This window comes from Oncorhynchus tshawytscha, linkage group LG09 (genome assembly GCF_018296145.1).
Source record: "Oncorhynchus tshawytscha isolate Ot180627B linkage group LG09, Otsh_v2.0, whole genome shotgun sequence".
NCBI classification, from domain to species: Eukaryota; Metazoa; Chordata; class Actinopteri; order Salmoniformes; family Salmonidae; genus Oncorhynchus; species Oncorhynchus tshawytscha.
Genome location: NC_056437.1, coordinates 13,377,910 through 13,395,533, shown reverse-complemented (window position 1 = coordinate 13,395,533; position 17,624 = coordinate 13,377,910). Strand labels below are relative to the sequence as shown.

The 17,624-nt window shown below is 42.5% G+C and overlaps 1 protein-coding gene across 2 annotated transcripts in view; it reads left to right on the top strand.

Annotated features, from left to right (window-relative positions):
• Positions 1-17,624, top strand: part of LOC112257388 (rab GTPase-activating protein 1) — a 182,092-nt gene that overhangs the window by 18,451 nt on the left and 146,017 nt on the right. For both annotated transcript variants that reach the window (XM_042326559.1, XM_042326558.1), the window contains one exon: positions 12,424-12,598. In XM_042326559.1, the coding sequence (XP_042182493.1) occupies positions 12,424-12,598 (175 nt within the window). The remainder of the gene's footprint in view (positions 1-12,423; positions 12,599-17,624) is intronic.

Here is a 17,624-nt window from a genome sequence, read left to right as displayed (position 1 = left end):
TCTGCTCTCCTCTCCTTTTCTGCTTCTGTCTCTACTCCTGGCTCTCTCCTCTCTGCTCTCCTCTCCTTTTCTGCTTCTGTCTCTACTCCTGGCTCTCTCCTCTCTGCTCTCCTCTCCTTTTCTGCTTCTGTCTCTACTCCTGGCTCTCTCCTCTCTGCTCTCCTCTCCTTTTCTGCTTCTGTCTCTACTCCTGGCTCTCTCCTCTCTGCTCTCCTCTCCTTTTCTGCTTCTGTCTCTACTCCTGGCTCTCTGCTCTCTTCTCCTTTTCTCCTTCTGTCTCCCTCCTTTCTCCTTCTGCTCTCTCTCCTTTTCTGCTTCTGTCTCTACTCCTGGCTCTCTCCTTCTCTCTGCTCTCCTCTCCTTTTCTGCTTCTGTCTCTACTCCTGGCTCTCTCCTTCTCTCTGCTCTCTTCTCCTTTTCTCCTTCTGTCTCCACTCCTGGCTCTCTCCTCTCTGCTCTCTTCTCCTTTTCTCCTTCTGTCTCTACTCCTGGCTCTCTCCTTCTCTCTGCTCTCTTCTCCTTTTCTCCTTCTGTCTCCACTCCTGGCTCTCTCCTCTCTGCTCTCCTCTCCTTTTCTGCTTCTGTCTCTACTCCTGGCTCTCTCCTTCTCTCTGCTCTCTTCTCCTTTTCTCCTTCTGTCTCCACTCCTGGCTCTCTCCTCTCTGCTCTCCTCTCCTTTTCTGCTTCTGTCTCTACTCCTGGCTCTCTCCTCTCTGCTCTCCTCTCCTTTTCTGCTTCTGTCTCTACTCCTGGCTCTCTCCTCTCTGCTCTCCTCTCCTTTTCTGCTTCTGTCTCTACTCCTGGCTCTCTCCTCTCTGCTCTCCTCTCCTTTTCTGCTTCTGTCTCTACTCCTGGCTCTCTCCTCTCTGCTCTCCTCTCCTTTTCTGCTTCTGTCTCTACTCCTGGCTCTCTCCTTCTCTCTTCTCCTTTTATCCTTCTGTCTCCACTCCTGGCTCTCTCCTTCTCTCTGCTCTCTTCTCCTTTTCTCCTTCTGTCTCCACTCCTGGCTCTCCACTCTCTGCTCTCTTCTCCTTTTCTCCTTCTGTCTCTACTCCTGGCTCTCTCCTTTTCTTTTATCCTTCTGTCTCCACTCCTGGCTCTCTCCTTCTCTCTGCTCTCTTCTCCTTTTCTCCTTCTGTCTCCACTCCTGGCTCTCCTTCTCTCTGCTCTCTTCTCCTTTTCTCCTTCTGTCTCCACTCCTGGCTCTCTCCTTCTCTCTGCTCTCTTCTCCTTTTCTCCTTCTGTCTCCACTCCTGGCTCTCTCCTTCTCTCTGCTCTCTTCTCCTTTTCTCCTTCTGTCTCCACTCCTGGCTCTCTCCTTTCCTCTGCTCTCTTCTCCTTTTCTCCTTCTGTCTCCACTCCTGGCTCTCTCCTTCTCTCTGCTCTCTTCTCCTTTTCTCCTTCTGTCTCCACTCCTGGCTCTCTCCTTCTCTCTGCTCTCTTCTCCTTTTCTCCTTCTGTCTCCACTCCTGGCTCTCTCCTTCTCTCTGCTCTCTTCTCCTTTTCTCCTTCTGTCTCTCCTGGCTCTCTCCTTCTGCTCTCTTCTCCTTCTGTCTCTACTCCTGGCTCTCTCCTTCTCTCTGCTCTCCTCTCCTTTTCTGCTTCTGTCTCTACTCCTGGCTCTCTCTCCTCTCTGCTCTCCTCTCCTTTTCTGCTTCTGTCTCTACTCCTGGCTCTCTCCTCTCTGCTCTCCTCTCCTTTTCTGCTTCTGTCTCTACTCCTGGCTCTCTGCTCTCTTCTCCTTTTCTCCTTCTGTCTCCACTCCTGGCTCTCTCCTCTCTGCTCTCCTCTCCTTTTCTGCTTCTGTCTCTACTCCTGGCTCTCTCCTCTCTGCTCTCTTCTCCTTTTCTGCTTCTGTCTCTACTCCTGGCTCTCTCCTTCTCTCTGCTCTCTTCTCCTTTTCTCCTTCTGTCTCCACTCCTGGCTCTCTCCTCTCTGCTCTCCTCTCCTTTTCTGCTTCTGTCTCTACTCCTGGCTCTCTCCTCTCTGCTCTCCTCTCCTTTTCTGCTTCTGTCTCTACTCCTGGCTCTCTCCTCTCTGCTCTCCTCTCCTTTTCTGCTTCTGTCTCTACTCCTGGCTCTCTCCTCTCTGCTCTCTTCTCCTTTTCTCCTTCTGTCTCCACTCCTGGCTCTCTCCTCTCTGCTCTCCTCTTTCCTTTTCTCCTTCTGTCTCCACTCCTGGCTCTCTCCTTCTCTCTGCTCTCTTCTCCTTTTCTCCTTCTGTCTCCACTCCTGGCTCTCTCCTCTCTGCTCTCTTCTCCTTTTCTCCTTCTGTCTCCACTCCTGGCTCTCTCTCTCTCTCTGCTCTCTTCTCCTTTTCTCCTTCTGTCTCCACTCCTGGCTCTCTCCTTCTCTCTGCTCTCTTCTCCTTTTCTCCTTCTGTCTCCACTCCTGGCTCTCTCCTTCTCTCTGCTCTCTTCTCCTTTTCTCCTTCTGTCTCCACTCCTGGCTCTCTCCTTCTCTCTGCTCTCTTCTCCTTTTCTCCTTCTGTCTCTACTCCTGGCTCTCTCCTTCTCTCTTCTCCTTTTCTCCTTCTGTCTCTACTCCTGGCTCTCTCCTTCTCTCTTCTCCTTTTCTCCTTCTGTCTCTACTCCTGGCTCTCTCCTTCTCTCTGCTCTCTTCTCCTTTTCTCCTTCTGTCTCCACTCCTGGCTCTCTCCTCTCTGCTCTCCTCTCCTTTTCTGCTTCTGTCTCTACTCCTGGCTCTCTCCTCTCTGCTCTCCTCTCCTTTTCTGCTTCTGTCTCTACTCCTGGCTCTCTCCTCTCTGCTCTCCTCTCCTTTTCTGCTTCTGTCTCTACTCCTGGCTCTCTCCTCTCTGCTCTCCTCTCCTTTTCTCCTTCTGTCTCTACTCCTGGCTCTCTCCTCTCTGCTCTCCTCTCCTTTTCCTTCTGTCTCTACTCCTGGCTCTCTCCTCTCTGCTCTCCTCTCCTTTTCTGCTTCTGTCTCTACTCCTGGCTCTCTCCTCTCTGCTCTCCTCTCCTTTTCTGCTTCTGTCTCTACTCCTGGCTCTCTCCTCTCTCTCTCTTCTCCTTTTCTCCTTCTGTCTCCACTCCTGGCTCTCTCCTTCTCTCTGCTCTCTTCTCCTTTTCTCCTTCTGTCTCCACTCCTGGCTCTCTCCTTCTCTCTGCTCTCTTCTCCTTTTCTCCTTCTGTCTCCACTCCTGGCTCTCTCCTTCTCTCTGCTCTCTTCTCCTTTTCTCCTTCTGTCTCTACTCCTGGCTCTCTCCTTCTCTCTTCTCCTTTTCTCCTTCTGTCTCTACTCCTGGCTCTCTCCTCTCTGCTCTCTTCTCCTTTTCTGCTTCTGTCTCTACTCCTGGCTCTCTCCTCTCTGCTCTCTTCTCCTTTTCTCCTTCTGTCTCTACTCCTGGCTCTCTCCTCTCTGCTCTCTTCTCCTTTTCTCCTTCTGTCTCCACTCCTGGCTCTCTCCTCTCTGCTCTCTGCTCTCTTCTCCTTTTCTCCTTCTGTCTCCACTCCTGGCTCTCTCCTTCTCTCTGCTCTCTTCTCCTTCTGTCTCTACTCCTGGCTCTCTCCTCTCTCTCTGCTCTCTTCTCCTTCTGTCTCTACTCCTGGCTCTCTCCTTCTCTCTGCTCTCTTCTCCTTCTGTCTCTACTCCTGGCTCTCTCCTTCTCTCTGCTCTCTTCTCCTTTCTCCTTCTGTCTCCACTCCTGGCTCTCTCCTTTCCTCTGCTCTCTTCTCCTTTTCTCCTTCTGTCTCCACTCCTGGCTCTCTCCTCTCTGCTCTCTTCTCCTTCTGTCTCTACTCCTGGCTCTCTCCTTTCCTCTGCTCTCTTCTCCTTTTCTCCTTCTGTCTCCACTCCTGGCTCTCTCCTCTCTGCTCTCTTCTCCTTCTGTCTCTACTCCTGGCTCTCTCCTTCTCTCTGCTCTCTTCTCCTTTTCTCCTTCTGTCTCCACTCCTGGCTCTCTCCTTTCCTCTGCTCCATTCTGTACCTCATACATCCCTACCTCAGTCCCGGAATTCTGCCTCTTCTCTGTCTTGTAAAGTAAGCCATACACTTGTTATAAAAATGATAGCTTATGCTTTTAAAGAGTTGCCTAACGAAAGAAAGTTAAATCAGGATGATTTGACGTTAGCTAGCTAAGTTAACGTTACCTGACACTCTTGTCCCTACTCCACCTTTTTCTTTCGCTGCTGTAGCTGGAAATATTTCAATAAACTCATCTGAGAAAAAGAAAATCAAACCAAAGACCGATAACTGTCTTGCTAGCACTTGATACAGTTCCAAACAAACTAGCTAGCTAACTTGCTAGAATAGTAATATTAGTTAACTATGTGTCTATCATCAACATACTTGTCTTTATTGGATAGCTAATTGCCGTTACAAATTGTGGCAGCAAAATAATAGATCTGAATGATGCTAGAAGTGTTTTTAGGTTATAGCTAGCTTATGTAATTGGCTAGCTAACGTTAGTCAAAGAAACAAGATAACGTACCGTTCTAGCTGTTTCTCACGCAGGTGCATTTTGAAGTGATTCAAGCGAATTGTGTTTGGCGCCACAGAGCGTCTCAAGCACTGGTCACAGGCTTGCATCACTAGTTAACCACGCATGGTTGATATTACTAGGTTAACTAGCTTGTTCAGTGTTGCATATAATCAATGCGGTGCCTGTTAATTTATCATCGAATCACAGCCTACTTCGCCAAACGGGGGAGGATTTAACAAAAGCACATTCTTGAAAAAGTCACAATCGTTGCACGAATGTACCTAACCATAAACATCAATGCCTTTCTTTAAAATCAATACACAGAAGTATATATTTTTTTAACCTTCATATTTAGTTCAAATAAATTAATGTTAGCAGGTAATATTAACTAGGGAAATTGTGTCACTTCTCTTGCGTTCATTACAAGCAGAGTCAGGGTATATGCAACAGTTTGGGCAGCCTGGATCGTTGCAAACTATTGTGCCAGAATTATACATAATAATGACAACATTAAAGGTTGTGCAATGTAGCAGCAATATTTAGACTTAGGGATGCCACTCGTTCGATAAAATACAGAACGGTTCCGTATTTCACTGAAAGAATAAACGTTTTGCTTTCGAAATGATAGTTTCCAGATTTGACCATATTAATGACCAACGTCTTGTATTTCTGTGTTTATTATATTATATGATTTGATAGAGCAGTCTGACTGAGCGGTGGTAGGCAGCAGCAGGCTCGTAAGCATTCATTCAAACGTTACTGCGTTTGCCAGCAGCTCTTAGCAATGCTTGACTCACAGCGCTGTTTATGACTTATCAACTCCTGAGATTAGGCTGGCAATACTAAAGTGCCTATAAGAACATCCAATAGTCATCCAATAACATCCAATAAGGTATATGAAATACAAATAGTATAGAGAGAAATAGTAGACACATCATAATTCCTATAATAACTACAACCTAAAACTTCTTAACTGGGAATATTGAAGAACTGGGAGTGTTGAACCACCAGCTTTCATAGGAATTTAAACGTTAGCTTTTTTACATGGCACATAATTGCACTTTAACTTTCTTCTCCAACACTGTGTTTTTGCATTATTTAAACCAATTTGAACATGTTTATGATTTATTTGAGACTAAATAGATTTTATTTATGTATTATGTTAAGTTAAAATAAGTGTCCCTTGTTCATACAGTATTGTTGTAATTGTCATTATTACAAATATATATATAAAAATCGGTATCTGCTTTTTTTGGTCCTCCAATAATCGGTATCGGTGTTGAAAAAATCATAATCGGTCGACCTCTAATCTGGATATAAACTGGATATAGGATGTATATGATCTGGATATAGGATGTATATGATCTGGATATTGGCTGGATATAGGCTGGATATCATCTCTATATAGTTTCTATATAATCTCCTATATAGGCTGGATATAATCTCTATATAGTTTATATAATCTGGATATAATCTCTATATATGCTGTATATAGTTTATGTAATCTGTATGTAGTCTGTATGAAGTCTCTAGGCTGTATATAATCTGTATGTAGTCTATATAATATGTATGTAGTCTGTATGTAGTCTCTATATAGGCTGTATATAATCTGTGTGTAGTCTATATAGGCTCTATATAATCTGTATAGTCTGTATGTAGTCTCTATATAATATGTATGTAGTCATTATATAGGCTGTATATAATCTGTATGTAGTCTCTATATAGGCTCTATATAATCTGTATAGTCTGTATGTAGTCTCTATATAGGCTGTATATAATCTGTATGTAGTCTATGTAGGCTCTATATAATCTGTACGTAGTCTCTAGGCTGTATATAATCTGTATGTAGTCTATATACTATGTATGTAGTCTCTACATAATCTGTATGTAGTCTATGTAGGCTCTATATAAATCAAATCAAATTTTATTTGTCACATACACATGGTTAGCAGATGTTAATGCGAGTGTAGCGAAATGCTTGTGCTTCTAGTTCCGACAATGCAGTAATAACCAACAAGTAATCTAACTAACAATTCCAAAACTACTGTCTTATACACAGTGTAAGGGGATAAAGAATATGTACATAAGGATATATGAATGAGTGATGGTACAGAGCAGCATAGGCAAGATACAGTAGCTGATATTGAGTACAGTATATACATATGAGATGAGTATGTAAACAAAGTGGCATAGTTAAAGTGGCTAGTGATACATGTATTACATAAGGATGCAGTCGATGATATAGAGTACAGTATATACGTATGCATATGAGATGAATAATGTAGGGTATGTAAACATTATATAAGGTAGCATTGTTTAAAGTGGCTAGTGATATATTTACATAATTTCCCATCAATTCCCATTATTAAAGTGGCTGGAGTTGAGTCAGTGTGTTGGCAGCAGCCACTCAATGTTAGTAGTGGCTGTTTAACAGTCTGATGGCCTTGAGATAGAAGCTGTTTTTCAGTCTCTCGGTCCCAGCTTTGATGCACCTGTACTGACCTCGCCTTCTGGATGATAGCGGGGTGAACAGGCAGTGGCTCGGGTGGTTGATGTCCTTGATGATCTTTATGGCCTTCCTGTAACATCGGGTGGTGTAGGTGTCCTGGAGGGCAGGTAGTTTGCCCCGGTGATGCGTTGTGCAGACCTCACTACCCTCTGGAGAGCCTTACGGTTGAGGGCGGAGCAGTTGCCGTACCAGGCGGTGATACAGCCCGCCAGGATGCTCTCGATTGTGCATCTGTAGAAGTTTGTGAGTGCTTTTGGTGACAAGCCGAATTTCTTCAGCCTTCTGAGGTTGAAGAGGCGCTGCTGCGCCTTCTTCACGATGCTGTCTGTGTGAGTGGACCAATTCAGTTTGTCTGTGATGTGTATGCCGAGGAACTTAACTTGCTACCCTCTCCACTACTGTTCCATCGATGTGGATAGGGGGGTGTTCCCTCTGCTGTTTCCTGAAGTCCACAATCATCTCCTTAGTTTTGTTGACGTTGAGTGTGAGGTTATTTTCCTGACACCACACTCCGAGGGCCCTCACCTCCTCCCTGTAGGCCGTCTCGTCGTTGTTGGTAATCAAGCCTAGTCCGCAAACTTGATGATTGAGTTGGAGGCGTGCGTGGCCACGCAGTCGTGGGTGAACAGGGAGTACAGGAGAGGGCTCACAGGGGAGTACAGGAGAGGGCTCAACGCACCCTTGTGGGGCCCCAGTGTTGAGGATCATGTTGTTGCCTACCCTCACCACCTGGGGGGGGAGGAGATGTTGTTGCCTGACCCTCACCACCAGGGGGGCAGGCCCGTCAGTGGAAGTCCAGTACCCTCACCCAGTTGCACCCAGTTGGCAGGGGGGTCGAGACCCAGGGTCTCGAGCTTGATGACGAGCTTGGAGGGTACTATGGTGTTGAATGCCGAGCTGTAGTCGATGAACAGCATTCTCACATAGGTATTCCTCATGTCCAGATGGGTTAGGGCAGTGTGCAGTGTGGTTGAGATTGCATCGTCTGTGGACCTATTTGGGCGGTAAGCAAATTGGAGTGGGTCTAGGGTGTCAGGTAGGGTGGAGGTGATATGGTCCTTGACTAGTCTCTCAAAGCACTTCATGATGACGGATGTGAGTGCTACGGGGTGGTAGTCGTTTAGCTCAGTTACCTTAGCTTTCTTGGGATCAGGAACAATGGTGGCCCTCTTGAAGCATGTGGGAACGGCAGACTGGTATAGGGATTGATTGAATATGTCCGTAAATACGCCGGCCAGCTGGTCTGCGCATGCTCTGAGGGCGCGGCTGGAGATGCCGTCTGGGCCTGCAGCCTTGCGAGGGTTAACACGTTTAAATGTCTTACTCACCTCGGCTGCAGTGAAGGAGAGACCGCATGTTTTCATTGCAGGCTGTGTCAGTGGCACTGTATTGTCCTCAAAGCGGGCAAAAAAGTTATTTAGTCTGCCTGGGAGCAAGACATCCTGGTCCGTGACTGGGCTGGATTTCTTCCTGTAGTCCGTGATTGACTGTAGACCCTGCCACATGCCTCTTGTGTCTGAGCCGTTGAATTGAGATTCTACTTTGTCTCTGTACTGACGCTTAGCTTGTTTAATAGCCTTGCGGAGGGAATAGCTGCACTGTTTGTATTCAGTCATGTTACCAGACACCTTGCCCTGATTAAAAGCAGTGGTTCGCGCTTTCAGTTTCACACGAATGCTGCCATCAATCCACGGTTTCTGGTTAGGGAATGTTTTAATCGTTGCTATGGGAACGACATCTTCAACGCACGTTCTAATGAACTCGCACACCGAATCAGCGTATTCGTCAATGTTGTTGTCTGACGCAATACGAAACATCTCCCAGTCCACGTGATGGAAGCAGTCTTGAAGTGTGGAGTCAGCTTGGTTGGACCAGCGTTGGACAGACCTCAGCGTGGGAGCCTCTTGTTTTAGTTTCTGTCTGTAGGCAGGGATCAACAAAATGGAGTCGTGGTCAGCTTTTCCGAAAGGGGGGCGGGGCAGGGCCTTATATGCGTCGCGGAAGTTAGAGTAACAATGATCCAAGGTCTTTCCACCCCTGGTTGCGCAATCGATATGCTGATAAAATTTAGGGAGTCTCGTTTTCAGATTAGCCTTGTTAAAATCCCCAGCTACAATGAATGCAGCCTCCGGATAAATCGTTTCCAGTTTGCAGAGAGTTAAATAAAGATCGTTCAGAGCCATCGATGTGTCTGCTTGGGGGGGGATATATACGGCTGTGATTATAATCGAAGAGAATTCTCTTGGTAGATATTGCGGTCTACATTTGATTGTGAGGAATTCTAAATCAGGTGAACAGAAGGATTTGAGTTCCTGTATGTTTCTTTCGTCACACCATGTCTCGTTAGCCATAAGGCATACGCCCCCGCCCCTCTTCTTACCAGAAAGATGTTTGTTTCTGTCGGCGCGATGCCTGGAGAAACCCGCTGGCTGCACTGCCTCGGATAGCGTCTCTCCAGTGAGCCATGTTTCCGTGGAGCAAAGAACGTTACAGTCTCTGATGTCCCTCTGGAATGCTACCCTTGCTCGGATTTCATCAACCTTGTTGTCAAGAGACTGGACATTGGCAAGAAGAATGCTAGGGAGTGGTGCACGGTGTGCCCGTCTCCGGAGTCTGACCAGAAGACAGCCTCGTTTCCCTCTTTTTCGGAGTCGTTTTTTTGGGTCGCTGCATGGAATCCACTCCGTTGTCCTGTTTGTAAGGCAGAACACAGGATCCGCGTCGCGAAAAACATATCCTTGGTCGTACTGATGGTGAGTTGACGCTGATCTTATATTCAGTAGTTCTTCTCGACTGTATGTAATGAAACCTAAGATGACCTGGGGTACTAATGTAAGAAATAACACGTAAAAAAACAAAAAACTGTATAGTTTCCTAGGAACGCGAAGCGAGGCGGCCATCTCTGTCGGCGCCGGAATATGTAGTCTCTAGGCTGTATATAATCTGTATGTAGTCTATATACTATGTACGTAGTCTGTATGTAGTCTCTATATAGGATGTATATAGTATGTATCTAGTCTCTATATAGGATGTATATAGTATGTATCTAGTCTCTATATAGGATGTATATAGTCTGTATGCAGTCTCTATATAGGATGTATATAATCTGTATGTAGTCTCTATATAGGCTGTATGTAGTCTCTATATAGGCTGTATATTATCTGTATATAGTCTCTATATAGGCTGTATATAATTTGTATGTAGTCTCTAGGCTGTATATAATCTGTGTGTAGTCTGTATGGAGTCTCTCTATAATCTGTATGTAGTCTCTATATAGGCTGTATATTATCTGTATATAGTCTCTATATAGGCTTTATATAATTTCTATGTAGTCTCTAGGCTGTATATAACCTGTGTCTATATAGGCTGTATATAATCTGTGTATAGTCTGTATGTAGTCTCTATGTAATATGTATGTAGTCTCTATATAGGCTGTATATAATCTGTATATAGGCTGTATATTATCTGTATATAGTCTCTATATAGGCTGTATATAATATGTATGTAGTCTCTATATAGGCTGTATATAATCTGTATGTAGTCTCTATATAGGCTATATATAATCTGTATATAGTCTCTATATAGGCTGTTTATAATTTCTATGTAGTCTCTAGGCTGTATATAACCTGTGTCTATATAGGCTGTATATAATCTGTGTATAGTCTGTATGTAGTCTCTATATAGTCTGTATGTAGTCTCTATATAATATGTATGTAGTCTCTATATAGGCTGTATATAATCTGCATGTAGTCTCTATATAATTTGTATGTAGTCTCTAGGCTGTATATAATCTGTGTGTAGTCTGTATGGAGTCTCTATAGTCTGTATGTATGTAGTCTCTATATAATCTGTATGTAGTCTCTATATAATCTGTATGTAGTCTCTATATAATCTGTATGTAGTCTCTATATAGGCTGTATATAATCTGTATGTAGTCTCTATATAGGCTATATATAATCTGTATATAGTCTCTATATAGGCTGTTTATAATTTCTATGTAGTCTCTAGGCTGTATATAACCTGTGTGTAGTCTATATAGGCTGTATATAATATGTGTATAGTCTGTATGTAGTCTCTATATAGGCTGTATATAATCTGTATGTAGTCTCTATATAGGCTCTATATAATCTGTATGTAGTCTCTATATAATCTGTATGCAGTCTCTATATAGGCTCTATATAATCTGTATGTAGTCTCTATATAATCTGTATGTAGTCTCTATATAGGCTCTATATAATCTGTATGTAGTCTCTATATAGGCTGTATATAATCTGTATGTAGTCTCTATATAATCTGTATGTAGTCTCTATATAGGCTGTATATAATCTGTATGTAGTCTCTATATAGGCTCTATATAATCTGTATGTAGTCTCTATATAGGCTCTATATAATCTGTGTGTAGTCTCTATATAGGCTGTATATAATCTGTATGTAGTCTCTATATAGGCTGTATATAATCTGTATGTAGTCTCTATATAGGCTCTATATAATCTGTATGTAGTCTCTATATAGGCTCTATATAATCTGTATGTAGTCTCTATATAGGCTCTATATAATCTGTATGTAGTCTCTATATAGGCTGTATATAATCTGTATGTAGTCTCTATATAGGCTCTATATAATCTGTATGTAGTCTCTATATAATCTGTATGCAGTCTCTATATAGGCTCTATATAATCTGTATGTAGTCTCTATATAATCTGTATGTAGTCTCTATATAGGCTCTATATAATCTGTATGTAGTCTCTATATAATCTGTATGTAGTCTTTATATAGGCTGTATGTAGTCTCTATATAGGCTGTATATAATATGCATGTAGTGTCTATATAGGCTGTATATAATCTGTATGTAGTCTCTATATAGGCTGTATATAATCTGTGTATCGTCTGTATGTAGTCTGTATATAATCTGTATGTAGTCTCTATATAGGCTGTATATAATCTGTGTATCGTCTTTATGTAGTCTCTATATAATCTGTATGTAGTCATTATATAGGCTGTATATAATCTGTGTATAGTCTGTATGTAGTCTCTATATAATCTGTATGTAGTCTCTATATAGGCTGTATATAATCTGTGTATAGTCTGTATGTAGTCTCTATATAATCTGTATGTAGTCATTATATAGGCTGTATATAATCTATATGTAGTCTCTATATAATCTGTATGTAGTCTCTATATAGGCTGTATATAATCTGTGTATAGTCTGTATGTAGTCTCTATATAATCTGTATGTAGTCTCTATATAGGCTGTATATAATCTGTGTATAGTCTGTATGTAGTCTCTATATAATCTATATGTAGTCTCTATATAGGCTGTATATAATCTATATGTAGTCTCTATATAGGCTGTATATAATCTGTATCTAGTCTCTATATAGGCTGTATATAATCTGTGTATAATCTATATTTTACTTTTAACAATTAACTTTGAACTATAACAGCCATAACCTTACCTGCCTGTTTCTCTGCAGGTTGCTGGACCCCCAGACAAGCACAGAGATAGCCAGTTACCCCATCTACAAGATCATGTTCTGTGTGCGTGGTCATGACGGTACGCCTGAGACTGACTGCTTTGCCTTCACAGAGAGCCACTACAACGCAGAGATCTTCCGTATACATGTCTTCCGCTGTGAGATCCAAGAGGCGGTGAGGACACACACACACACACACATACACACACAGACACACAGATTTGGGGATGGTGACAGACTGAGACATCAACACTTGCACATAGCCTTTACAAAAGCCCAGTGGTAAGTAATTCACTTTCAGTGATTGAGTTGTTTAGCTCCATGTTGCCTTGGTCTTCCTTCGCCAAACTACACTTCCGTACACATTTAACTGCAGTATAAATCATGAACTGCAGGGGGAGCCAGAGTTCCTACCCTTTTTCACAGTACCAGATTCTTACCTCTGACAGCACTTTTCTCATGCTGCCCACACACAATGCCCAAACATTCATGTTGAGAGGAAATATCTCTCCCTGTCAGCTGTTTACCCCTCTCTTCCTCTCTCTACCCCCTCTCTCTCTATCTATCTCTATTTACCTTTCTCTCTACTCTCTCTCTTTCTCTACCTCTCTCTTTCTCTCTACCTTTCTCTCTACCCCCTCTCTATCTACCTTTCTCTCTACCTCTTTCTCTCTACCTCTCTTTCTCTCTACCTCTCTTTCTCTCTACCTCTCTTTCTCTCTACCTCTCTTTCTCTCTACCTCTCTCTCTCTCTCTCTCCCTCTCTCTACCCCTCTCTCTCTCCCTCTTTCTCTACTTTTCTCTACCCCTCTCTCCCTCTACTTTTCTCTCCCTCTCTCTACCCCTCTCTCCCTCCCTCTTTCTCTACCCCTCTCTACTTCTCTCTCCCTCTCTCTACCCCTATCTCCCTCTCTACCTCTCTCTACCTCTCTTTCTCTCTACCTCTCTCTCTCTCCCTCTCTCTACCCCTCTCTCTCTCCCTCTTTCTCTACTTTTCTCTACCCCTCTCTCCCTCTCTACTTTTCTCTCCCTCTCTCTACCCCTCTCCCTCCCTCTTTCTCTACTTTTCTCTACCCCTCTCTATTTCTCTCTCTCTCTCTCTACTTCTCTCTCTCTCTACTTCTCTCTCTCTCTACTCTCTCTCTCTCTCTACTCTCTCTCTCTCTACTTCTCTCTCTCTCTACTTCTCTCTCTCTCTACTCTCTCTCTCTACTTCTCTCTCTCTCTCCTCTCTCTCTCTCTACCTCTCTCTCTCTCTCTACCCCTCTCTCTCTCTACCCCCTCTCTCTCTCTCTACCCCTCTATCTACCCTCTATCTACCCCTCTCTCTCTCTCTACCCCCCTCTCTCTCTCTACCCCTCTATCTACCCTCTATCTACCCTCTCTCTACTTCTCTCTCTACCCTCTCTCTCTACCCTCTCTCTCTCTACTTCTCTCTCTACCTCTCTCTCTCTACTTCTCTCTCTACCCTCTCTCTCTCTACTTCTCTCTCTACTTCTCTCTCTCTACTTCTCTCTCTACCCCTCTCTCTCTCTACTTCTCTCTCTACCCCTCTCTCTCTCTACTTCTCTCTCTACTTCTCTCAATTCAATTCAATTCAAGGGCTTTATTGGCATGGGAAACATGTGTTAACATTGCCAAAGCAAGTGAGGTAGATAATATATAAAGTGAAATAAACAATAAAAATTAACAGTAGACATCACACATACAGAAGTTTCAAAACAATAAAGACATTACAAATGTCATATTATATATATATATATATACAGTGTTTTAACAATGTACAAATGGTAACGGACACAAGATAAAATAAATAAGCATAGATATGGGTTGTATTTACAATGGTGCGTGTTCTTCACTGGTTGCCCTTTTCTCGTGGCAACAGGTCACAAATCTTGCTGCTTTGATGGCACACTGTGGAATTTCACCCAGTAGATATGGGAGTTTTTCAAAATTGGATTTGTTTTCGAATTCTTTGTGGATCTGTGTAATCTGAGGGAAATATGTCTCTCTAATATGGTCATACATTGGGCAGGAGGTTAGGAAGTGCAGCTCAGTTTCCACCTCATTTTGTGGGCAGTGAGCACATAGCCTGTCTTCTCTTGAGAGCCATGTCTGCCTACAGCGGCCTTTCTCAATAGCAAGGCTATGCTCGCTGAGTCTGTACATAGTCAAAGCTTTCCTTAATTTTGGGTCAGTCACAGTGGTCAGGTATTCTGCCGCTGTGTACTCTCTGTGTAGGGCCAAATAGCATTCTAGTTTGCTCTGTTTTTTTGTTAACTACTTGACACATTGGAAAGAATTATCTTTTTGTTTTCTCATGATTTGGTTGGGTCTAATTGTGCTGCTGTCCTGGGACTCTGTAGGGTGTGTTTGTGAACTCTCTCTCTACCCTCTCTCTCTCTCTCTCTCTACTTCTCTCTCTCTCTCTCTACTTCTCTCTCTCTACTTCTCTCTCTACCCCTCTCTCTCGCTACCGCCCATCTATATACCTCTCAATTCAATTCGAAGGGCTTAGAATAGACAATAGACAATAAACAAAAGGGAAATAAACAAGGGAAACATTAGTAAACATTACACTCACAAAAGTTGTAAAATAATATAGAAATTTCAATTGTTATATTATTGGCTTTGTACAGTGTTTTACCAATGTGCACATAGTTGAAGTATGAAAGGGAAAATAAATAAACAGATGAATATTGGTTGTATTTACAATGTTGTTTGTGTTCCACTGGTTGACCTTTTCTCATGGCAACGGCCCACAAATCTTGCTGCTGTGATGACACACTGCGGTATTTTGCCAAACAGATATAGGAGTTTATCAATGTTTATTTGTTTTCAAATTCTTTGTGGGTCTGTGTGATCTGTGGGAAATATGTGTCTCTAACGTGGTCATACATTTGGCAGGAGGTTAGGAAGTGCAGCTCAGTTTCTACCTAATTTTTCTCGGGCAGTGTGCACATAGGCACATGTGCTCATATAAATATCTTGGAATTTTAATTGATGACGGCCTCTTTTAAATTGCATATTCAACAACTTACAAAAATATTGAAGCTGAAATTGGGATTTTATTTTAGGAATAAGGCCTGTTTTTCTTTTGAACCCAGAAGGAGGCTAGTATCAGCTACATTTATGCCTTTACTTGACTATGGGGATATTTTATATATGAATGCTTCCGCTCAGTGTTTGAGATCAATTGACACCCTTTACCATGGCACTTTGAGATTTATTTTAAAACCCTTACGCACCACTGCACTTTGTATACCAGGGTTGGCTGGCCTTCTCTTGTCACTCGTAGGCTCAGGCACTGGTATACTTTTATTTACAAAGCCATTTAGGTTTACTACCTTTTTATTTGGGCATTTTTATTGTTCAGAAATGTGGTGGGTACTCTCTTCGTTCGCTGGACTTTATCCTGCTAACTGTTCCAAATGTCCAAACTGAATTTGGTAAAAGGGCTTTTATGTACTCTGCGCCCTCGTCTTGGAACGCCTTACAAAATACTTTTAGACTGGAAGAACTTGTCCCGATTGGTATTTTTAAATCACTGATGAATGATCTTGAGACTGATTCCCTGACCTGTCAATGTTTTTAAATCCCTGATGAATGATCTTGAGACTGATTCCCTGACCTGTCAATGTTTTTAAATCCCTGATGAATGATCTTGAGACTGATTCCCTGACCTGTCAATGTTTTTAAATCACTGATGAATGATCTTGAGACTGATTCCCTGACCTGTCAATGTTTTTAAATCACTGATGAATGATCTTGAGACTGGCCATGCACCCTGACTCTCATCAAGTTTTTAAACAACAGTGGTAGGCTTGATTACCAACCTGTCAATGTTTTTAAATCCCTGATGAATGATCTGGTGAGAAAATAACCTCACACTGTCAATGTCAACAAAACTAAGGAGATGATTGTGGACTTCAGGAAACAGTCAGATGGGAACACCCTCCCATGACATGATGGAACAGTAGTGGAGAGGGTCAAGTTTTAAGTTCCCTGATGAACATCACAGACAAACTGAATTGGTCCCTGACACAGACAATGTTTTTAAGGCCTGATGAGCGATCTTCAACCTCAGGAGGCTGATTCCTTGTCACCAAAAGCACTCACATGTTTTTACAGATGCACTGATGAATGATCCTGGCGGGCTGTTCACCGCCTGGTCAATGTTTTTAAATCCCTGATGAATGATCTTCCAGAGGGTGAGGTCTGACCTGCATCAATGGGGCAAAACCTGCCCTCCATGAATGATCACCCGAGACTGAGGCCATAAAGATCATCAATGTTTTTAAATCCCTGATGCCAATGCCTGTTCACCCCGCTGTCATCCAGAATGATCTTGAGGTCAGTACAGGTGCATTAAAGCTGGGATGAAGACTGAGACAGCTTCTATCTCAAGGCCATCAGACTGTTTTAAACAGCCACCACTAAATGATCTTGAACACACTTCAATGACCTGACTCTGTCCAGCCACTTTAATCATGGGAATTGATGGGAAATGATTAAATACATCACTAGCCACTTTCAATGCTTTTAATGTTACTTACCCTACATTGTTGATCTCATATGACGTTGATACTGTACTCTATATCATCGACTGCATCCTTATGAATGATCATGATCACTAGCCACTTTAACTATGCCACTTGGTTTACATACTTATCTCATATGTATATACTGTACTGATATCATCTACTGTATCTTGCCTATGCTTCTTTAAATCACTCATTGATATATCTTATGTACATATTCTTTATCCCCTTACACTGTGTATAAGACAGTAGTTTTTAAATTGTGAGTTGATTCTTGAGACTGTTATTACTGCATTGTTGGAACTAGAAGCACAAGCATTTCAATGTTTTTACACTCGCATTAACATCTGCTAACCATGTGTATGTGACAAATAAAATTTGATTTTTTTATCTTGCCTATGCTGCTCTGTACCATCACTCATTCATATATCCTTATGTACATATTTTTTAAATACACTGTGTATAAGAATGTTTTTTTGGAATTGTTAGTTCCTTGACCTGTTATTACTGCATTTTCGGAACTAGAAGCAATGATTTGACACTGATTAACATCTGCTAACCATGTGTATGTGACAAATAAAATTTGATTTGATTTGACTGATTCTCTGACCTGTCAATGTTTTTAATTTGCTGTTTTTGATTTTGTTATAGTCTTGTGAA